Here is a 24332-nt window from a genome sequence, read left to right on the forward strand (position 1 = left end):
ACCAAACTCACTTCCTAAAGGATTCACAGCAGAAGTCCAATAACCCCAAACACTAACCTTTCTCAAGGCCAAAGATAAATTCCTATATGATCCAAAATTACATAGAATTGAGGAATGCAGGAAGTACCACCGCCTCTTATTCACCATTTTTATTAAATTATAAGATGCAACCATGATTTTACATAGGCACAGCCAGTGATGAAGTCTAACCATGGGGAGGACTCAGCCCATCTACACCCCTGGGGGAGGGGTCAGTTCCTCTACATACATGGGGGAGGGTCAGTCTATACACACAGAGGAGAGATCGGTCCATCTACACACAGAAGGACAGAGGAGCTAATCCCACCTACCCATATTGATGGGATGGTGGCAGGGTGCATTTCTGACCCAATTGTAGATGAGCTGTCAAACATTAAGGTATCAGCCAAAGAACAATGGGCAATAGCGTTATGAAAGCAAATCCATAGAGACCGGGAGAGAAGAGTAGCAGATCTCTAACATGGGAATGATCCTCCCTCAGTGGACTGCGGTGAGGACAAAAGGTCATGGGTGTGGATCACACACCTAGTAAAAGGCAGCGCCTGTCATAGCCCCTCCTTCCAGCGCCATTGCCCCCGTCTCCTCCAGTGGGACTGCCACGGCCCCACCAGCCCTAGGAGTGAGTGCTGTGATGTGAAAACTGGAACCGCAGGACCCCTGGCCCTGGGGATTACACTGTCTCACTCCGAACCCTGCACCGGGTGATTGTTCTGTTCATTGTAGGATTTTGTCCAAGATAACTTCTTTAAAAAAGTGTCTCTCTGAGTAGCTGTTCAGAAAATTCTAGTTGAAGGGGAGTAAGTTAGGATTTTCTCTGAACTCCACCCTTGATTCAGTAGCTGGTAAATGGTCCCCGTGCATCCTCTTTCTCCATGTGCTATCCTAATAGACTGGTGCCCCACACATTTCATTCTGTCCTGTCTGCCTCCCCCTGTTGAGAGAGAAGAGAGAGAGAGAGGAGAGAAACAGATGCCAAAATGCAGAGAGGTGCTGCAGATCCAGGCGAGGCTTGCTGGGTGGGTCACGGATGCTGTAATTCACACAGCCAGCAATTTTCTAAGAACTTAGCACTTTCCTAACAGGCACTGATTAATCTGCTTATGGATGAGCGAAGGAACAAACAAACATCTGTGCACAGGTAGATCTTTTGTCTGCTTCCTAAAAATGTTTTATGGTTTGGAACTATACTGTATAGAAAAAGTTATTTCATCTATTTTCATAGGTCTCCTTGATTTAAGTACGTGCTGGAATGCATTTTTATATCCTATTGTGGTGCCAATTTGTAGGCTCAGTTTAGAGTGAATTATTCTTTGCATTGACAAATCGTAAGAGAAATGGTAGTTATTTTCATTCCTTACAACTATCCAGGGCAAACATGCAAAAGCAATTCAACTTTATTACGGTGTGCCTGTAGTATTTACAGTTGTATAACCAAACAGAGGAAGAAATGCTATATGACTCAAGAAGTCCTAACTTAAATGTTTATAGAGCATTAGAAGGAGGTGTTCGTGTTGACTCATAGCCTGAGGAAAACAATTCACTTCATCCAGAATTCTAGGTGCACTGTAGCAAAAAGTTTCTTATTCTTTAGCTTTTTTCTTATTCTTTACCTTGCATAGACAAGTAAATGTGGTCATGTTTCACCTGGAAAATTTGTGGCCCAGCCGGATGGCCTTTGGCAAAATGATTTTCACATTTCTCCTCTCACACATTCTCTGGTTTGTCACAAAGACACCAGAGAGCTGCTTTTGTGCATCCACTCTGAGAAGGCCAATCACAGAGCTGTCCACGAAGCAGAGGAAGATGTAGGCACCGACACTCTTTTCCAGAAAAGCATTATGTTGACTTGTGATCTATTGTTCTAAGACAGAAATGCCCATTTGCTTACTCTTTTCACCACACTAAGTTCCAGACTGTTCCTTTGAAGTTGGAATGTTATAGAACTAACCAAAGTTTTCCTTAAACAAGAGCTATCTGATGACAGGTCATCGTGAATAGTGTGATAAACTATTTTCAAAATATCTGTAATACTTAAAAGACTGAGCAAAGCTATCTGACCATTCTCATAGAAGCACCGAGGCTGGAGCAGGGGGAGAGTAGCCACTGGCAACTAGAAGCTTCCTTGGGAGCACACAGGTTTTGGAATCCATGCAGCCACCCTCATTCCTGCTGACCAAGTCCTGTGACTTCTCTGCTGGGACTCACCTTCCTTGTCTGTGAAACAGGGACTCCTGTGTGGTAGTAACAGTTAAAGGAGGAAAGCATTTAAAGAGTCCCTAGCACATACCAGGTACGAAAATGTACTAAGTGCAACTCGTAATACTCCATTCGTAGCTGTTTGTAAACAGGCCGTATGGGTGCTTACAGAGGCTTTGTGGAAACCAGCCTTGAAAGTAAAGTCGCCTCCTCAGGTATTCAGGTGAGGAGAAAGACTGTGTCGGTAGTCGAATTGACCTTCAACTTTCTAAGAGAAAAATGGGTTTGGGGACTTAAGGGAGAGAAGAGATGGCAGTGGAGGACAGGTGATGAATTGCATGTTTGCAAAAGCTTTATAAAGAATGTGTATACTATTCTGGTTAGAAAAAAATAAATCCAAATGAATATGAATTTACTTACCGTGGACTAATTGGGAACTTTATTTGAAGACACGAAGAATCCATCTCCCAAATATACCAAGATAATGCGACTCCATTGCTTCCAAGACTGTGTGAGGCGTTGATACTTTCCAACTGCATTTTTATGGCAGGAAAACCAAAGCCAGACACAGAAGGGACTTATCCAGAATCAGCCTTTGAATCCCGTTTCCCTGACTTTGCCCTGAGGCCTTGCTCCTGACAGGAAATGAAGTGCTGATGGGATATCTCTTTGGGGGGGGGGACTGCCAATGAAAACAAATAAATATTTGGGATTTCGGATTTCAGCAGGGAGGGATTTGGGACTATTTGAAGTTATGTAATGAGATGTGGAGGGCAGCGACCCAAGCCTAGGTATGAAATTCATTTATGTTCCGTATCTTCCTCACACATAACCCGAAAGTAATTGTACTCCGATCTTGGTGCGCCTTCATGTGGCTGCAGCCCCCGACACCTGGTCACGTAGGTGTCAGGAAGTTGGGGGTGCTCGGCCTGTGCAGGGTTCTGGTGCTGTGCCAGGGAAGTAACTTCCAAACGCGTTGTTCTCCGCAGGCAGGCGCAGCGCCCTGCAGTCCATGTGGCCGCCTCTGAGCGACTGACTCCTCCCACCAGCGGTGCCTCTTCCTGCCCCCGCCATGGGACCGCCAGGCAGCGCTCTGGGCGGCGGACAGGCGCAGATCATCCTGTGGGGAAGTCTGGCAGCTGTCGCCACGTTCTTTCTCATCGCCCTCCTCGTCTTTCTGTGCTCTAGTTGTGACAGGTGAGAGCAGCGCGTGTGGCCTGGAGCCTTGACCTGTGCCGTGTGCCCGCAGTCTTCATACTAAAAAGCCTGTTACACGCGGACCCACAGAGACTCGCGCCTTACGATCAGCAGTGGGTCTCGGGTCTCAGGACACTTTTTTTACTCTAATGAAAATCTATATGGATTTTTCTGGGGAGCAACACAAAGAGCCCCTCATATATTAAATTTCTCAGAAATTCTTGCTGTTTGAAACACATCTTTGTCGAACTATAGGTTTTTTATCTGTAATTTTGAAATCTTTAAGTGTGATACACACTTTTTCACTGTAAATTCCTGGGGATTTTTGCTGTTACATGGCGGGGGGGGCGCTTATTAGTAAAAATGTGTGTGATATTAACCAGGCAGTACACATCTGTAATCCCAGCCCTTAGGAGGCTGAGGTTGGAGGATCACAATTTCAAGACCAGCCTGAACTGTGTAGCAAGCCCATGTCAGAAAAGAAGGGAGGGAGAAAAGAGGAGGCAGTAGGGAGTGAATCGCAGTTTCTGAAGTAATAGGTTCACCTTTCCAGAAAAGAGACACACTGTGTATAGGATAATCATTGGTGTGCGTTTTTGTTTTTGTTTTATAATTATACTTCTGTCTCCTCCGTCTCAAATAAAATGCCAGTCCCTCCACCAGGGATCTTTGCTCAGAGAGAAGTGAAGTTCTTCCTGCCCGGGGGGTAACTCCTCCAGACATTCAAGAATGGTTACTTTTATGCAGCCCCTGGTGTGCTGAGAGCCATTGCCCAACAGCTGAGCCAGCCATCCTGCAGACTCTTCTGACCCTCAAAAGAAATTTGACCCGTGTCACATAAAAAATCTGACATGGCTTCCTACCCTAAAATCTGTCAGGAGAGGGAAAGCCAGTCTCTGACCCTAGATAACCTCCTAATTCCTGCCGCGCTGGGACACAGGTCTTCATCCAAGTACTGGGCCCTGAAGTCCCGCTGCTGCAAGTACTCACTTGCCCACTAGGTGTCACTCTGGCCTCATACGTAAATGGGAAACGTCTCCACTGCCCGTGGCTTTCCTTAGCGCGCCGAGTTTAAAAAAAAAAAACAACTTCTATTTTTACTCAACAGGCTTTTCCATAGACTAGAAGTATATATGACTCATCCTGAAAGCATGCAGCCTTCCTGATATGCCAAAATGTGTATTTTCTTTATTTTCTCTGTTCCATTGCAGTGTGTGACTTTGTACACTTTAAGCAATGAAATAATTGTCTAGATTTATGAGGAAAAGCTGATATAACTCATTCCATTATTCTAGATAGAAACAGCTCCTATGCAGCACCCTCCTCCGTCCTCACGGTGTGGACTTGTATTCTCCTCTCTGCTCAGGGGAGGAACAGGCCCTCACCGTGGCTCCATTTCCTCGTACCCGTGACACCCACATACTGTGGTCTAGTGACTGGGTTTTTTTCTCTGGGTGCAAAATAAGCACAGTTCTTAAAATATGAGATTCAAAAGTAGATGTCTGGTATAGCAGCGCACACTTGTAATCCCAGCTACTCATGAGATGGTGGCAGGAGAATCAAATTCAAGTCCAGCCAGGGTGACTCAGTGATTTAGTGAGACCCTGTCTCAAAAAAAAAATTTTTTTTTTAAGGGCTGGGATGTACCTCAGTGGTAGAGCACTTGCCTAGGACACATGAGGCCCCAGTACCTCAAAAAAGAAATTGATAATAATTAGACTAGGTGGGGGTAGTATATGTTGGACTCTAAGAGGCCCATTTCATATTAGAATACTGTTTTATTTTCCATTTCAGAGAAAAGAAGCCAAGACAGCACAGCGGGGACCATGAGAACTTGATGAATGTGGTAAGCGTGTGTGTGTGTGTGTGTGTGTGTGTGTGTGCGCGCGCGCTCGCGCTTAAAACATCAGCCGCTTCTCCAAAGTATCCACTTTTCTATGATCTGAGCAGCACTGAGGGACGGAACTGAGTGGAGGTGCACTCACTGCTAGGACTGCACCCCTTCCACAGGTTTGTGATATCTCCAGCCCAGGGCCTGTGCAGTGGGCCAGGACTGTGGAGATTCTAAAACAGATGCAGTTGTTCAGCCCCCAGAAAGACCCTTACGGGAGCCCAAACTGCAGGGATGTTGTATTTTGCCTCTGCCCAGCTCCAGTTAGCTGTCACAAACCTGGTGGTTTAAGTGACAACCACCGCCTCTCGGATCTGGAGGCCGGAAGCCCCCGCGCCGAGGGCTGGCAGGGTGAGTCTGCGCCGCCCTCCGCTGGCGTCTGGCGCTCTTCATGGAGAAGTCATTCACCTCTGCCTTCATCGTCACGTGTGATCTCCCTCTGCTTTTCACTTCATTCTCCTCTCTGTGCATCTCACAGCTCCAAGTTCCCCTTATAAAAGCCAGATGCACTGAGCTGGGGCCATCCTACCCTCATCCTAACCGGTGTCATTTGCAGTTACCTTGTTTCCAAATGAGGTCACATTTGAGGTACCGGAGGTTGGAACTCAAACAAGAACGTGTGGTTGGGGAGGGGTTCAGCCCTCACAGCTGTTTCTGAAGCTCATCAGAGCTTGGCACCCACAGCACCCCCATTCAGCCTGGCCCTACTACACTGTCCTCAGCCCTCAGCGTCCTATGGGCTCCTGGTGGGACCACCTGGCAAGGAACAGCCCAAGACATTCCTGGTCATCCGCATAAGTCGGCGCAGCAGCTGAGGGCAGTTCCACCCTCTTTGCAAGGCTGAGTTCAGAGTCCAGCCTGTGCTCTGCAATGGAATTAAACAGAAGCTGCCTTCTGTTCAGGACGTCACGCCTCAAGGCTAGGCCCAGTCTACTTGGGGGAAGTGGGCACGAAGGAAGTATGGACTCATCAATCTATACCACAAGATCTAGGGTCAGACTTGTAGCCTGTAGACATTCAGAGCAAATGCAGAGCACAGGCTACCTGACCCTGAGTTCTCAGGCTAGGAAGTTGTGAGGGTGCCCAGATTTCTCCTGGGGCCCCAGGGTCCTGCCTGTGTTCAGTGCTCACCTCACCGCACTACTCTCAGGGCCTCAGCAGACTCCTCTGAGACCCTTTTCTTACCACAGTCCCACCTCCATCCATGTCATCCACATTGTCCCCATTTCTCACGTGCCCCCACGACGGCTGCTGTGGAGGAACCCAAGGAGAAGTGAGAGGGGTGGGGAGACCACCTACACCCTCACTCCCTTATTGGCCAGGGCTTCGCAAGGGTGGCCGGACCCCAGCTGCAGCTGCAGGCAGGTGAGGAATGGGATTCTCCAGGCCTGGGGCCCAGGGAGTTAGAACCGACCTCCAGCTGCTTTGCATGTGCGCTCCCGTGAGAGAACCACTGGCCAGAACCTCTGGACCCCGCTGTTGGCCAAGGTCAGACAGAAGCCATGGGTGAGATAGAAAGAAATTAGCAAGTGAGTAAAAGGAACAAGTTCATTCAGTGTGGTGGAGCAGACCTGTCGTAGCAGCCATGCAAGAGGCTAGAGCAGGAGGATCTCAAGTTTGAGCCCAGCCAGTGAAACTTACCAAGACCCTGTCCCCTCATAGAATTTTGAAAAAGGTCTGGGGCTGTAGCTGCCTAGTTCAATCCCCAGCATTACTGAAGAAAAGAAAATAGGAAAGAAAAGGGAGGGAAGGAGGATGCTGGCTCTCTGCACTTTCTTCCTTACCTCCATCTCCTCCATCACACTGCACACCGTCTCGTCCCCTCACTACCACTGTGCATTCCTGTGAGGGAGAGAGCGGTGCACACACTGGCAGTGGTACCTGCACTCCCATGCATAACACGTGCCCACACCCTCGGAGCTCAGCTCACGGATCATGTACAGGTGCCGCCTCCTGTAGAAGCTGATCAGACCTGGAGTGCAGAACCCAGCTTGCAAAACTTCAGCTGCGACAGTTAATGCTGTCTGGGACCCATCTGAGTGCCCTCCTCCCACCCACCCCTCCCTGCTAGGACACCATTTCTGGGACACTGGCACCTGCATTTCCGGGGCCAGATGTGAGCAGCTCTGGCCTGGAGCAGTGACTCTCAGGCAGGAACCTGCGCCTCTTCACACAGTGCAGGCCGTGTGCTGTCTGTCATTGTTACTCAGTTCCCAAGCGGGAGTCAGAGGATATGTGAGCCCACAGAACCGAGGCTCCTGTGCTGTGTGTGTCAGTGCCCTCCGTGTGGGATCCTGGGACCTGAGGTCACCTCTACGGTCGCACAGGCCCTGAGAACAATGTTAGGGTGGGGGTTACAGTGATTCAGGCTGCTGCCTGGGACCAGTTGAATATTTAAAGAAATGTGCACAGACCACCTTATTTCTACCTACCCTTGGTGACAGCCAAGCCGGGCGCGTTGTCCCAGGTAATGTACATTCTACCGAGCAGCAAACTGATGGCGCCATCCTCCCCTGCCCACCCCCAGTTGTCCTGTGTTTGTTTCTGAGAATAAGAAAGGTTTGCAAAGCTAGTTTTTAGTACATGACTGTTTTGTGGACCTTAAAGTAGAGACTTGGCTGTTCTGAAATAATCTCCGAAACCACCAGCCCTGGCTGTGTTTGCCCAGGTCTCAGCCTGTGCCCATCAGGTGACAGAGAGTGATGCTCCGCCGGGTTTTCCACGCACAGCTGTAAGGAGACAGCACCCAGCTACGGGTTGCAGCTGCTCCCTGCTGGGTCCATTCTGACCAGTAGGGGAACTCTGGACCCTCCGTGCCTGAGCTCAGGGAACAGAGGCATCATAACCTCCCAGCACCCAGGGAGATCACCAGGTGGGAAGCTCTGCAAGGGGCCTGGAAGGTCCCAGGGAGATTGGAGCCACACTGTCCAGTAGAACCTTCCATGTCGTGCTGCCTGATGTGGTCCTCAACTGTTAAGCTCTTCAATGTAACTAGTTAACCAAGGAAATCAATTTAATTTTACTTTACCTGATTTATGTCTAAATAGTCAATGCTGGTTTTGCTTTTTCTGTTTTAAGTTTTAGAAAAAGCCATGCATGCTCTCCTGTACCACACAGCCTAGAGTCTTAGCCATGTGGGTGCGTTTGTGTTTTGCAGCCTTCTGACAAGGAGATGTTCAGCCATTCAGTGACCAGCCTGGCAACAGATGCTCTCATTAGCAGTGAACAGAATGGGGCACTCACCAATGGTGACAGTAAGTTCTACAAAAAATACCAGCTTCCCACCCAGCCCTCGTCACCTAGCAAAGTGCTAGGTTTCAAAAACTGTAGCTGAGAATCTAGGAAATGTGTTCTCATTCTGTTGGAGTGTGACTGTCAGCTTTAGCAATCTCCTTTGGATAACGCTTATCAAATATGTACTGATTGCTGGGCATGGTGGCATACGCCTGTAATTCCAGCCCTCGGGAGGCTGAGACAGGAGGATCACTGTAAGTTCCAGGGCAGTCTCAAGCACACAGTAAGACCTGTCTCAAAGAGCAAACAAAGAAATATCCACTGGCTGCCTTCTGTGTGCCAGGCCTCACTGTAAGATGTGTGTGAGGGGAGGGGATTTTAGCTCAGTGGTTCTGGAGCCTGCCTCACAAGCACAAGTGCCCAAGTTCAATCCCTGGTACCAAAAAAAAAAAAAAAAAAAAAAAAAAAAAAAAAAAGATATGCACACTCAAGCTGCCTCACCTAAGCCCTGTAAGATTACTTCTTAATCATAGTAAAACTATTTCTACCTTCTGAAATAGGCATTGTTACCATTCGAAGATGAGGAAACTGTACACAATGCTGCTATAACCAATGACCACAAACTGAGTACCATAAAACAACATGAATTTATTAAAATTCAGTTCGGAGAGGTGAATACTTTGTGAAGATCTTGTGGTCACTGAACCAAGGATCTGCCACTTGAACCAGGTTCTCATAGTCTGGGGTTGGACACGCAGAGCCACTTTGCATAGTGTCCACTTGTTTCCTGCCCTGTAGACAAAAGTATCAGCTCAGTTCGCTTCATACTTTACAGCCTACAGAGCACTTCCCCCTGGGGTAGAAGGTCATCCTGTTACCCCACTTGCTGATAAGGAAACTGAAGGGTGGTCAGGATTGCCCCCATAGTCCTCGGACACAAGTGCCCATTCTCTGTCCTCCCTGGAGCAGATGCCCAGCCCCAGAGGACAGAAGGCCACCCCAGAGGGGTTTGGATCACAGGGCGGTGGTGTTGGATTCAGAGGTGGAGGGCTCCACCATGATTTCCCCACACACCTCTTGGGGACACCATTTCTGATCCCTCCAGAGTGAAGATTAGGGTGAGAGCTTGTTCACCCTGGTGTAAACACCACAAGGACTCTGTTCAGATGTGTCTCTACTGCCTGGCAGGTAGCAGGTGCTCCAAAACCCTTCGGTAAAGGATGACCAACTGGCTTAACGTGGCGACATTTCTGTAGCAGTCCATAAATTTCACATTTGGATGTCCTAATTTGAAGAAGGAATAGTGGGGAGCAGGGGAAGACCTTTAAAGAGGCACAGGGTGTCCAGGCCCTCCCTTTGTGACACGGGCCTACAGGCCCATGTTTGCCCTACTGCTTCCATTATACCCGGCCAGCAAAAGGGACCTGTCGGGGGAGATAGCTACCAACTCTTCCCTCCCAACAGGGAGAGGCAGCAGGCAAGACAAGAGGCCACCGCGCACGTGCCCTTTCTCGGTGTCCAGTCTCCCACAGTCCGGACCCATGGGTTGTCACCTTGATCCTGTGGCACCATGGGACACTGCCCACACCAGCCTTACTGGGAGAAGCGATAAGTAAGGAAAGCAACAGTGTGTTCAAGTGTAGCCGAGATAATTTATGACATGTACCAGGAAACCCATAATGAATGGCTTCTTTTAAACTGAGATTGAAATGAGACTGTCCACCATCGTCATAGCAGCCATAATTTGCAGCCAGGCGTCACATAAAAAGCGAGCGTCTTGATTTAACCTAACATCACATAACCTGTTCGCTGATGAAGTGCAGTAGTTAACTGAAGGATTTGTCTCTTTCCCCTTTTAACACTTCCGCGCCTTCAGTCCTCTCAGAAGACAGCACCCTGACCTGCGTGCAGCACTATGAGGAAGTCCAGACCTCGGCATCGGACCTGCTGGACTCCCAGGACAGCACAGGGAAGCCCAAGTGTCACCAGAGCCGGGAGCTGCCCAGGATCCCCCCAGAGAGCGCTGCCGACGCGATGCTCACGGAGAGGAGTGCAGACAGCGAGCAGGGGCCGGCCACGGAGGGGCCGTACGAGGTGCTCAAGGACAGCTTGTCGCAGGAGAACATGGTAGAGGACTGCTTGTATGAAACCGTGAAGGAAATCAAGGAGGTGGCGACAGCCACACACCTGGACAGAGGCCACGGCGGCAAGGCCAAGTTGACTACCACCTTGAAGGAGCTTCCGGGGCCTCAAACGGAAGGGAGAGCGGACTTTGCTGAATACGCCTCTGTGGACAGAAACAAAAAGTGTCGCCAGAGCGTTAACGCAGACAGCGTTCTTGGAACTTCGTGTGATCCCGAAGAGGAGGCCCCGCCGCCTGTTCCTGTCAAGCTCCTGGATGAGAATGAAAACCTGCAGGAGAAGGACGCGAGCTCGGCGGAAGAGTGGACGGCAGAGGAGACCGGGGAGACCAACAAGGTGGGCTCCACTGCTGGGGTTTCGTGGCTTTTGTCCCGATGGGGAGTCCAGCTAGTCCTGGGGTTTTCACTTTCACATTGTCCTGGGAGGTAGATGCAAATGCTTACAGGTTGGTTCAATCATGAAAGCTGTTTTAGGGTAAGCTGTGTTTGGCTTTTTTCCCCTCCAAGTCATAAAATGGTGAAAACGCATGTTTAGAAAATATTTCTCTCTCAGCACCTTACTTGGATATTTTCCAAGACTTACAGCATGTCTAATTGGGGCCAAGTATTATTTTCCTTATTATGAAGACTAAGAATGAAATAGAGACAGCAGATTCTCAGCCACGCATTTTGCCTCTCTTGGTTGTTGCTGCTTCAGAGCAGCACAGCGATCTTGAACTTTTCGGGATCACAGAAGTCACAGCACAGCCACAAGCACAGGGGGACGTGCAGATGCTGAGGCTCTGTCTGAGGGTGCACGCTCTCCAGTAGAACAAATAGGAGATCTTATTTTGTGAGTTCCTAAGCAGTAACTTGTGGCTCTGAAGCATAGACTTTCCACAAAGCTGGAAAATGTATCAACAACCCACGGCCTTCCGTGTGTGTCCCATCTGATGTCTGAGCCACCTGAACTTTTCATCTCCAGGTGTCCCAGCCTCCCAAGGATTGAAAGCCCCGTCACCTCCAGGCAACTAATACCAAGTTTCTGTTCTCCACACACACACAGAAAAAATCGTGTTCTCTCCTACTCAGGTTTTGGTGGAAAAGACAAAGTAGAAAGCAAGCACTTGAAAGATCAAGAAGCAGTTCTCTGGATTCTACATTAAAAACTGAAAGTACACATCTGAAGGCCAGATTATCTTTTTACAGTGTAGTCTGAATGAGTGATCCATCATCTCCCATATAAACAATCCTAATTGAGTCTTTGAAATGTTGAATATTCATGAATTCAACAAAAATACTTTAATGAGCACGCACTATGAACCATAAGGCGTAGGTGCTGGGAATACAGCAATGAACAAACATAATTGAACAAAAATTTGTGCCCTTTTTATAGTTTAGCGGGGAGAGAGAGGCATAACGTTTAAAGTTCATAAGAATAAGTATAATAAAGAGGGCTGTGAAACGAGCTGGAGAGTGCAGTTTCGGATAGAGTAGTCAGGTCTGCCTAGCTGGAGGGGACATTGAGTCAGAGGTAACGGAGGTGAGTGAGTCATACAAGTGTTCTCTGGGGTACGTGTGCTGCTTGGGAAAGAGCAAATGAAGTAGAGGGGACCGCAGGTAAGAAGCCCTTGGGGACAGTGGCAACCCCAATGCATGTCTGGGAGTAGACTGTGAAGCAGGAGACCAAAGGATGGCCAGTCTAATTGCCAGATGAAAGATGGAGACTTGGACCTGTGCAGGGGCTGCACAGTGATGAGAGGAGTAAGCTCGACTGGCGAGGTTTGCTGATGGATCATATGATACATGGTAGTGAGAGAAGGAAAAGACCCATATGGGTCCAAGGTTTGTCCTGCGCTGCACTGCTGCCAGCTGGAATGGCCATGCACTGAGATGGAGAAGGCCCTGGGCAAGGCAGGTCTGCAGGAGGCTGGGCATGCAGCGTGGGGACGTCATCTGAGACAGCCTGGGCCTCGAGCAGACACAACACATAGTAGCAAGGCTGATCATGGGGCTAGGAGGAGAGGCCAAGACTGACTTTGTACACTTGAGATGTGTCCACAGAAACGTGGTTTATAAAGCCGTGGCATTGGATGAGGTCCCTGATGGGTGAGAGTAAACAGGCTGGAAGGCTTCCGAGAACAGTGAACGGGAAACAGAAGCCACACAAGGAGCCGAAGTAGGAAAGAAAAGCAGGAAGGTGCAGAGTGAAGAAAGTGTCTGGGGGAAAGAAGTGACCGTGGTGACACATACAGCAGATGAGACAGGAGGAGGAGCCTCATCAGCAACCATGGGGACCATGACAGGAGCAGCTTCCTAGATTGACAAAGGCAGATGCTTGACTCATTGGGTGTGGAAAGAGAATAGGAAGAGAAAAATCATCTGAGTGATTATTTGGATAACTCTCTTTTTCTTTGTATCGGGATCGAACTCAGGTTGGATAACTCTGTAAGGGACGTTTCTGTAGGAAGGAAGGCAGTAGATGGAGCTAGAAGCAGCGTTGGGTTTGTGACTTGTTTTGTCTTGTTTGGGTGTGGACAGAAATGACCCTGAGGAGGAGGAGAGCTGAGAGTGTAGACAAGTGGTAGAATTATTGGAATGCAGTGTGAGGGACCAGGGCCCGGGGTATAGGAGGGGACTGCCTAGAGAGGAGCCTGGCAAACTCGTCTGTGGGGAAAGGAATGGGTGCAGGGGATTTCTTCTGCTTCCCTCTGTTTTCTCAATGAATTGGGAAGCAAGATCAGCTCACCGTGAGGCTGTGGGAGGAGGTGTTCAAGGTGTGGAGAGAGAGGGGCAGTGGAGAGCCAGGACAGCAGAGATAGCATGCACTCACTAGGGAATAGCACATGATCTGGGGCAGCTTCGGGGACTGGCTCAGCCAAGGGTCAAGTCCCCTGTGACCAGCCAGGGAGCCGAGTCGCATGCGAATATGATGGGCATCTCTGAAGTTTATGATTGGTGAAGCGGGAAGAAAGGACATTGAGGAGGAGGGGCGTAGAGGAAAGATGGCTGGATTGCAAGTGCTGAAGGATTGCTGGGATTGGGTCATGAGAAGAAACTGATCGGCGAGTGTAGGTCTGAGAGGAGCCGCTAGGAGCTGGGATGTGGGTCAAGGAGAGCAAAGGTCTGGGTGCGGTTACAATAGAAAGTGGGGTGCTGTCAGGTAGAGCCCCAAGATCATGTGCAGAGAGAAGGTCAAGGAACTGAAAGGGAATTTTAAGGGAGAGATACTTGTTGGAGTCACCATGAATTAGGACAGGAAATACGTAACAGACAATTAGCAAACCAGGAGCCAATATCATGGAGAAATGAGACAGGGAGCAAACTACAAATTGTGAGTTGATTTCTTTATTAACTTCAAAAAGTCACCAAAAATATCCAATAGAAATATAAACTATAGGAATGTGCAATTCTACAAACTTTAGAAATGAACAATTCTGGCATTTGATAAAGAAAGACCTGCCTGTTAGCAACTCTTCACTGATGATCAACCCTTCAACGACAAGCAGTCTCCATAGCTATTTTGTGCTTATTTGTACCAGACTTAAATATTAAATTAGAAGAAATTTAAGTCTGTGTAACAAGAATTTAAGAAAGTAAGTCTATGTAACACTGCGAGGTATCCAAGAACATCAGACACTAGCAGATTGTACAGGTGTTTTTTTCTCAGGTGCTTTGCATAATTACTTTGTGTTCCATAGAAATAATTTGAAAACATTTGTAGAGACAGATATGTGAAGACATATGCCCCAAAAAGGTTGGATTATTGGATTCAAACTACTTTCCTTTGGCTTGTGTTTATTCTGACAGAGATTTAGCTCATTGTCATATAAGTCTCGGGAAGAAGACCCAACTCTCACAGAAGAAGAGGTAAGTTTTTTTTTCTTTCTAAGTAACCAGAAAGCTCCTATCGTAAAGACTAGAACTTCTCCCCTCCTATAAAGGCACTGTGATGTTTCTCTGTGTCTGAAAGAGCTTGAGTACTCCGTTATGCCTCTGCTGCAAAGTAAGAATTTGGGATATTGACTTTATATTTAGGGAGAGTGACCTGTAGTAGGTAGTAAACCAAGAAAGGTGACACAATGAACAAGTCAGCTAAGAAGAAACTGAGTAGGAAAGAAGGTTCCAATAAATATAGAAAGGAGAAGGGAGAAAATAAGAATGAGTGAGAGAAATTTCAGTATGGGAGTTTGAGTCAACAACTTAGGAAGACCATATTTAGAAGGATCTTAATAGTAGACTGGAAAATTCAAGAAATTGGGATAGGTGGAGGTAGAGAATTTAATCCCCCCTGGGACACAGAGGGTAAAGGTGTCAGTGTGGGATTTTGGGTGCAGAGAGCAAGTAACTTTAAGAAGTACAATTCCCGGCCAGAGTTAAATCCAACAGAGCCTCCTACAAGAGTAGATTATGTATTCCCAAGTACCAGGGCAAAAAATTCACTAGTAAGACGTTTAATGAAGCCTTGACATCATAAAAGCTAGCATATATACGCTACATGAGGAGCTAGGCTGAGACAGAGAGCTAAACTCCACAGTTCAGCTGCCTCATTCCTATCTGGAACTCTGCAGAAGAAACTATGCAAGACTAATACACATATTCGGGTCCCTCACCTCCAATAGAGGACATGAACATTAGAATATGAAGAGGATGCCCAGGTAAAAAGTTCAAGGACAGAAGTGCTTTCTGTAGGTGATATTGCCTGACCAATTTTATCTTCCATCTTTCCTTCCCCTGGAATGGACCTGCCATTGATCTACCTGGTCACACAAGCCAAAGCCCTGGGGATCACCCTTGATAGCTCCTTTCCCTTAGGGCCACACATGTAGCCAACTGCTAAGTGCCTTTAGGTGCACCTCCAAACTGTCTCACACACCCCATCTCTGGGGCCACCCACCCCTTGACACACCCACAGCCCACTCCTGTGGTTCCCTTGACAGCTCCTTTACCCTCTCCAGTCTGTTGTCGACAGCCAGAGTGACTCCATTTAAGATAAAAAAGCAAAGTATAAAAGAAATCTGAAAAGTAATCCTTCATAATGAATACATTTTATGTAAAAATGTTAAAGTGCTTTGCTGCTTATCTGTGGTTTATTAAAAACAGCAACTAGTTGTGCTGAGGAATTTTAATGTAAAGAACTCTGATTCACAAACATTCATTTTAGGGGAAAAATACAGAAATCATTTATTTTTATATTTCTATCATGTTAGACAAGCCCAGACTAAAACCAAGGTCTGTGCTGTGCCAATTTAAAAGAATGGTGAGGAAAAAAACTGATTTTAAAAAGGATGAGAAAGGGCCAGAGATGTAACTCAGTGGTACCGCGCCTGCCTCACAAGTGCAAGGTTCTGAGTGTGACCCCCCCCAACTCCATACGAGAAAAAAATGTAAATAAATATACATGATGAAAAATGGGGAAAAAGAAAAGAATAATTTTATGAGAATAGAATAAGAATTCACCAAATGAGTAATAAAGATGAACGATTTGAAAGAGAACAGTTAACTAGCCAAGGGGGCTTGAAGGGAAACCTATATCCAAACTAGAAATAATATTCTAAAGGAATGTTAGAAGAAGACTCGAGAAGCTATTATGAAAATTAAAATTCCAAGGACATCAGCTGCACATGAGGTTCACTCCCGAAGTCAGTATGAAGGCGTGAGTTGATGAAAGAGCTGTAATGTGTAAAAGTATGAAAGCCTAAAGACCTAAGAATTCTCCCAAAGAGGAGTAGGGGCGAGGGAGGGGGAGGAGACGGTGAATGGCAGGACCTGCAGGGACCATGGGAAAGAAAGCAGACATGGTTACCTTTAGGTGTGTCCGGCCCCCTCGGCGCTACCCTTGCAGGTGTGGAATGAACTGCTGTGCTCATTCCCTTTGCTCCTGTCTCTGTGGTTTGCCCCTTTAGCATCTGTCCACATATTTTGCTTGGACCACTTTTTAGATAAGAAATTTCATATGTGTTTACTTTACTGTGAAAATCAGTGGATTTTCTTTTATCCTTCCTAAATTCAAAGAAATTATAATTCCTATTTTGAGAGCAGTTTTTCCATGAAGTGTTCTAAGATGAGAATGCTGTGCTGTTCATTAGAACAGTCAGATCGATGTGCCAAGAGTTTTCCAAAGATGATTTCTCTGTCAGGGCCTAGCAAAACCACCGAGCTACCAGCCGGTGGGGAAGAGTTTTCATGCAAATGACCAGTTAGCATGCAGCAGGCCGGTCTTCAGCAGCTTCCCCAGCCAGCTGGGATGCTCACCCACAGTATGTGAGCTGTGGAAAAGCAGGAAAATGTCCCTCAGCACGCGGGAAGCCAAGCATCTGTCAGGAAGTGTGTTTATTTATTTCCTGGGTATTAGAATAATTAATCACTGTGGGAAAAATAAACACAGGTAAAGAACGATACGTTTTACTTCCAGACATGATTTATAGCAATGAAAAATACTCCACAAATACCTCTTAATCAGTACATTTAATCTGTGTTACTGAGAAATAAAATCTCTCTTGATATTAGAGGTTTAAGGATATATTAACAACAACCACAAAGGTGTGTTTAGAAAATGTCCTGCTCTTACCATGGGAAAAAGTGTCCCATGAGTGCTTCCAAATGTCATTTCCGACTTGGCTGCTTGCAGATAAGAAGGAATTTTCCACAGAAGGAAACTAAGCCTGGTCTGTAAATGACTTTTTAACAAGTAATATACGTCCAACCCAGAAGACTTGATGGGTATGCGCGTGCACTGCCCCCCAGAAGCCAGCAGCCACATCAGACCTCTCTTAATGTTCGAAGCATGGGACAGTCTAAGTTGGGGGTCTCACAATCCAGGGGGCATCAGATTGAGGGGTCCCACCCAGAGTCTCTGAGCCAGAGGCTCAGGAGTGAGGCCCAAGCTTTTGTCCTCCTGGTAAATTCCAGCATCCTGCTACTGCTGTTGGAAAAGCACATTTGGAGAATCACAGGTCCAATAGGTGTTTTCTGTCCTTTTGGTAAAGCAGTGGAGGCTCTTCAGGTGAAACCTCATTCTGATAGAAAAATCAAAGCATAGTATGTGGCCAGGTCCCAGGACTGCCTGAATTCACCTTTCTCCTGCTGTCTTCGGTCCCTTCAGCAGACTGTAGAACTCAGTTTACACAGAATTAAGCAAATGTGATTGATCTTCTTACAATCTGAAGGTAATGTCTATCATTAATCTCTAGGAACATACTCCAGAATTAGTGTAGATAATGAAGACACACACACACACACACACACACACACACACACACACACACACAATGCCCATAAGTGCTAAGTATGCAGCTTGTCACCAAAAGAGGAAGGAAGAAGTCACAGCTTGAAGCTTATTTATTCAATTCTCCCTTTGTTTTCTAGATCTCAGCCATGTACTCCTCAGTGAATAAAACTGGGCAGGCAGTGCATAAATCAGAACAGTCGCATAAAGCACCAGAGACCACCTACACCTCCATTCCAGGGGCTCCTCAGAGGTCGCCCTCTTCCTGTAATGACCTCTACGCTACGGTGAAAGACTTTGAGAAAACTGTAAATAGTGTCAGTGCACTTCCACCAGCAGGGAGACCCAGCGAGGAGCCGGAGCCAGACTATGAAGCAATCCAGACTCTAAACAGGGAGGAAGAAAATACCCCCCTGAAGACCAATGGCCACCATGGCCTTGTCCCTAAGGAGAATGACTACGAGAGCATTGGAGACTTACAGCAATGCAGGGATATCACCAGGCTCTAGCAAAGTGGAAGACTTCTCCAGAGAGCCTGAGTTAGCAGTGGGGGACAGTGTTTCTGTGGAAGATGAGAGACATCGACCCATATTTTGTATGCTGCTTTAGTAAACTGAAGACAATTGCATATGCCCTGACTGTTTTCCCAGGTTCTGTTCAGGGAGGTACAGACCTGGTTGCCCCTGCGTGTGCACCTGCCTGCCTGGGGATAGGCACACCCCAGCACATGCACAAACTCCCTCTTGCACCATCACCCTCCTCAGAAGATCCCAGCTTCCAGGGGTTCATCCCACAGGCGAGGAAACGAAGCTGTAAGGAAGAGTCGCATCCACTTGCCTGAAATACTGCCATTCTGAAGAGTCAGGTTTTTCTTCTCTCTTCTCTTCTGTACTAACTCTAAAATATATGGCATTACCCCCCTTGAGATCTTCTGATCTGTGTGGTGCATTCCAAGGAAATCCTCCCATAGGGCTTGGCACTGGCCTTCAACACAGACATGTTTGGAAGATGAAAGTCTGTGGTTGCTGGTCCCCATCCAGCTCCCCATCCTCATCCCAGAGCTACCATAGCAGCCCTGGGGAATCCAGACTCTGCAGGACAATAGATTTGGGACAGGATGTCCCTTGCGTCTCTTAGGTCCTCATTCCTTTTTATGTTGGCACTGCAAATCAGCAGCCTTTCCCCAAGCATTTGCAATCAGTTTTAAATGCTTGGTTTTATTTTTCTACTCAAAATCTTTTCTTCCACAATGTTGAGAAACTCATCAGAGCCTTTCTCAGTATTTTCAACAAATATCATGGTACTTCTGTACTTGTTTAAGCCCAGAACTCATGTCCTTCAAAACGGAGAGCCTTAATCTTTATGTTGGGACACAGACCACATGTGTGGACGGCAGCCGTGGCTTCCTTCCCCAAGGGCGGTATATGCACTTCCGGGGATCTCTGCCGGCACCCCAACAGTGTGGACTTTCGTAAGTTATCTGCTACCCTAAGGTAATCTATCTAAGATTAAAATGTAAACATTTATTTTTATTATATAAATTTATAAGATGTTTTATGTTTAACACCTAATTTCTAGAAAGTGCCAGGAAATGTATATTAACTATTTTGATTTTATGTACAATGATTTATACTCTTATTTGAAAAGACATCGTAAAGCACATAAGCTAGGTAATTACAAGTATTCTTTTTTTCAAATGAGTATTTGAAATGTTGAAGATTTGTTAAAGACCCAACTTTGTAAAGGTACTTGGAGCCTCTACTCCAAATCACCTAAACCACTGGAGAAATAAATGCAGTGGACATAAATAATCATTTTCCATGGTGGGGTGAGCAATATTGAAATATCTGAAATGGTAAAAATGGAAAAATATGGGTAATGAATTATGAACCTCCTAAAAGTATCATACTTTCATTAAAGTTTAATGACCTTTTTCCATAAAATGAAATTCTACAGTTCAGTTCTTACTAAATGCAAAATGCCTCTTAGAATTTTTTTCTTCATTTTACAAAAATCAGTGGCTGAAATAGTTCAGATTAAGTACTCAGCCTGGTTTGAATTTAATCATCATTTTAGATCTTGTAAGGCCACCACTGGAAAATTGTTCACTTTTCAGTTTAAAAGAAGCCCGGTTCAAGTACCATCATGAAGTGTGAACTACAAAAAGGGAGCATTTCCTACGATGACAAAGAAGTAAGGCCGTTATCCTATACCTCTGTGACGCCTGTGACTATAAAGTTTAATCATCCTGCTGTTTTCCCTCCTTCTGGCAAAGAATGAGATGAAAATTGTAGAGACCACCTCGCTGGCATGTATTTCTGACCTGTATTCATGGACTGGCTTTGTGACTGCTCTGTAGCACCCGTCTGAGATTGTTAAGAGAACGCTGTCGGAGTGCACTGGTTGTCACTATCTCTCAGTCAGCCTAGTCTCTCCCAGGAAGAAAGACATCACATGCATAAGCACAATCACTGTTGATTACAAAGTATTGGCAGAACACCTTTGAATCCCTTGAGCGAACTCTATCAGGGAAATGCAAGCACTTCCTCTCTGAAATCCGACATTTCATAAGTACTGCTTTGCCTGCTGACTTTCACCACTTCGAATTAATAAGTTTGACCCAACAACCTCTCAGGTCACGTGGTTCTCTTGGTACACAGTGACAGCCATATGACACTACCCACCTGCAGTGTGCAGGCTCAGTATTTACAGCTCAGAAGTTTTATTGCATTTCCCAGTGTCTTCCTTATCACCAGAGAAGCGGGTATGATCTCTAAAGTGTAAAATCCTTTCTTTGAAGTTCATTATAAATAATCGTGGAATCTTCACATGTCAAGTTTTCAAATATAGGTTATGCAATTTAGTCATAAAATATGCACTGAAATATCTCTCAATTTGAGAGCCAGTGTTAAAGAGTAAGTTGTGATACAAAATATTTTAAAAGGAACCCAAAGGCCTTCCAGCAACAATTTTGAAAGAATAAATGACAGAAAAGTCCATAAGGCCTGGAAAGGGGAGGAACAAACGTTAGGAAGACAGCTCTGCTCTTCAGAGCACTGGGTACTTTTTTGAAGCATATTTTTGAAGTATCATTACTGTTTTTCCTGTATTGTACAGTTTTTCATAAATTTCATCTCTTTCACTTTGTTCAAAATCTGTGCTTGAATCTGTGAGTGGGACAGAAGCCTGTAGATTCTTTTTCAAAAAAGTTTCATGTTGAGCTAAATGCTGCAGAGTTTAAATGTATGAAAGGTAGATGCCAAGAACAGAATTCATTGTATATTTAAAATTCACCATTGATATCCATAGTATGCATCCAATTATAATCATTTAGGTTATGTGAACTTATATAAAAAGGTAAAAATAAATTTTAGGAAGGTTTTTGTTCTATAAGTCAGAATTATAGATCTACCTTGGTTAGGCATAGTGGCATCTTTTTGATCAGGTATACTGAAAGTATAGAAGTGTTTCATGCTGATTTTAATATTTCCCAACTATAGGCAGTGGGGAGGTATAACTGTTTTATATAAAATATTTGAGAAATCCTAGAAGAAAGTCGTTTTTGGAAATATGTTGGCTACATACTTTTTTTCTTGTTTGGATCTAAATTATATTGTTAAGTCTGTTAAAATACTATACCAACATTCTGTGGGGGGGTGTTAATTGCTGATTATCTGCCCTCAGAAAGCTCAGAGTTAATTGTAATTGAGAGTTAAATTAGCAATAGGTAGTCAACACGGAGAACTAAAATTGAATCTCAGTATGTCTCTCTACTTCTCTTGATTATTCATTTTTATAATTAGAGCATTTACCTACCTTAACCAGTAATAAATTATGTATATATAATTGGTGCTGGCACAGTTCTGGTGCAGTCAATTAATTAGAATATGTCTATTGTGTACTTGGAATATTTATCCTATTAGTGTGATGAATTTTGTCATAAGTGTAGAATTAGAAGAAACAGTTTTTCATAGTTTTTATTTGGTAATTAGAGGAAAATCTTCTTGAGTCACCCCCATTTAATTTTTCTAACGAGCACATTCCAGTTTTAAATTGTGTCCAACATTCTCTTGGCTGAAAACCAGCGCATTTTAAGATAGTTTTGTTACACATGTAACTCACTATGTATTCAACCTGAGAGGAGGAAGTATAAATAAGTGTACTTCTCAAATGTTTAAGAAAACATTTGGCCAAAAGCAACAGGAAAGGAAACCTGAGCCAGAGTGGACCCTGGGCAATATGGCCCCTGCCTGCCAGAGAGCAGGAGCAGAATTGGTACCGTGTGGCAGCAGTCTCTTTAAAACTCCCAGGTTTTACAGCAGCATCAGTAGTCAGTGATGCAATCTAATGTGACAAAAGCCGCCCTGAGATGATACCCTGGCCAAGATTACACAGCATCCCTCCAAGACCGAACTAGGATTTTATAAATGAGTAAATGATATCCCTTCGATGCTCCATGTAATCACATGGTGCCATTCTTCTCCAAGTGTTGATTTCTGGTCCCCACCACCTTAGCTTTGGCTGCTGGAAGCACAGTAGGTACTGATGTTTACTTCCTAGGAATCTTCACAGGCTTATTGTACTGCGTAATGGGGGAAAGTGAAAGTGTAATGTTTGGTGTTAATAAGTGACTGGTGTGAAAATAGGAACGTGTTTGTGATATCAAATACGGCTTTATTTGCGTAAAATCTAAATTTCTTTTCATGTAGTAGTACTTTCTCGCTCTATTCTGTATCTTTTCTTAATACATCATTCTTAATATGGGCATTAAACGAGTTGAACCCATTTAGATTTTAAAAGTTTGACTTAAACAGATCAGTCCAGAAACCATGATAAATAAGAATCTTTATCTGAAATTACTAAATTAACTTTTAACATAATGGTGCAGAAGAGAACAAACATTTGTGTACTTTTTAAACTCTACTGTTCATTTTTAAGTGTGTTTACAACTAGATTCTAATGTTTGTAAGTACCTCATTGTTTTCAGATTCTTTTTAAGTGAGAAACAGTTCAAATTCTTCTTAATGTCAGATGAAGTGAGAAATACGATTCTGTTAGAAAAGACATTTTTAAAGCATTCAATTTGGTATTCATTTATCATAATGCAGAAAGTTTTTTCTTTGCTTACAGCTTATATATTATGTTTTTCAAAAATGTATTGTGCTCTTGTTTCCTGTCACCTTGTATGATAGATTATAAAGGTTGGTGATTGTTGTTCCCCAGACTTCTATGTGTTAAACTGGCAAGAGTAAACTGTTTTTATGTCATTACCTTTTAAATAATTTTATTATATTAACACACCACATGTTTTCTGGGTAACTTTAAAAGAGGCAAACAAACAAAAGTCTGTGAGAAATAAGAGTTAATATTTAGTTACTTATGTGTTTTTTCCTCATAAAAATGGCTATCCCAAAATTAACATGTCATCTCTTAGGGGTCACAATGAAAGTACTCCCACTTACTCAAAAACAGTGAAAAAAAATGACACTTACCAGCAGTTTTATTCATTGTCTCAGAAGAGCTTCATACATAATCAGATTGTCCAGTTTGCAAGAATGGAAAGTTGTTTTCAATAGCAGGAATTTTAAACCTCAGTTTCATAAGTCCAGAACTGCCTCATGTTAGATTCAACATCTTATCGTTTCCCTCTCTAGTCTTTTTAAAGGAGAAGTCTGAAGGATGGGGACATAAAGTCACTATTTCTTCCTGCCTTCTGTTGGCTCCTTCTGTGTAGGTTCTGTCACTGTCCCTTTGTACAGCACCGGTTTCCATCCATCCGCTCAGTGTCATATCTTTCTGAATTCTGGCCACAATTCCCCAATCTTACAGACCCTGCCTGAGAGCAGAGAGCTTCTCCATCATGGCTGGATGACCAGTCAAGAGCCCAAGTCAAATCTTCCTGCTTCACAGGCTACCAAGATGAGGCCCCAGATCTGCCTAGGGAAGCAAATGCTGGTGTTGTCATGAGTTTTGCCAGACCATATACATTCCTACCACCTCTTTCATGAGCCTGGTTGACACAAGGGGACCATGGAAAACACTTTTTTTTTTAAATGCCATAGCAGAATCAAACCACAAGTACAGCACCGTGCTCTCACCAACTGACAAGCTCACTGTCCCCTGCAATGTTTTGAGACTGTCCTGTGTCTCCTCAAGTCCTGGGAAAGGAACAGCCTCAATGACCACCGTATAGAAGAAAGACCCTTGCATCAGCTGCAGAGCAGTTACAAGTAAAGGAAGAGACAGCTGATTTTGTTAAGGGGAAAAAAATTCTTCTGATGACAATTCATCATTTTTAAAGGAAACTTGAACCTAAAATGTCTTAGCCACCCAAATGTTGTACTCCTTCACTTGGGGAATGACAATTATAAGTTGTGTTAGTTTTTACCACTTTGCTCTACTCTCACAGGTCTAAGAAAACAGAACA

General features: G+C 45.0%; 1 protein-coding gene across 5 annotated transcripts in view; it reads left to right on the forward strand.

Annotated features, from left to right (window-relative positions):
* Positions 1-23959, forward strand: part of Pag1 (phosphoprotein membrane anchor with glycosphingolipid microdomains 1) — a 125725-nt gene extending 101766 nt beyond the window's left edge. For all 5 annotated transcript variants that reach the window (XM_033760424.1, XM_033760429.1, XM_033760428.1 and 2 more), the window contains 6 exons: positions 3225-3432; positions 5227-5278; positions 8481-8577; positions 10434-11035; positions 14488-14547; positions 18046-23959. In XM_033760424.1, coding sequence (XP_033616315.1) covers positions 3308-3432; positions 5227-5278; positions 8481-8577; positions 10434-11035; positions 14488-14547; positions 18046-18414 — 1305 coding nt within the window. In that variant the 5' untranslated portion in view covers positions 3225-3307 and the 3' untranslated portion in view covers positions 18415-23959. The remainder of the gene's footprint in view (positions 1-3224; positions 3433-5226; positions 5279-8480; positions 8578-10433; positions 11036-14487; positions 14548-18045) is intronic.
* Positions 23960-24332: the final 373 nt, after the last annotated feature.

The sequence above is a fragment of the Fukomys damarensis genome, unplaced genomic scaffold (genome assembly GCF_012274545.1).
Source record: "Fukomys damarensis isolate Sample0158 unplaced genomic scaffold, DMR_v1.0_HiC HiC_scaffold_5, whole genome shotgun sequence".
Classification (NCBI taxonomy): domain Eukaryota; kingdom Metazoa; phylum Chordata; class Mammalia; order Rodentia; family Bathyergidae; genus Fukomys; species Fukomys damarensis.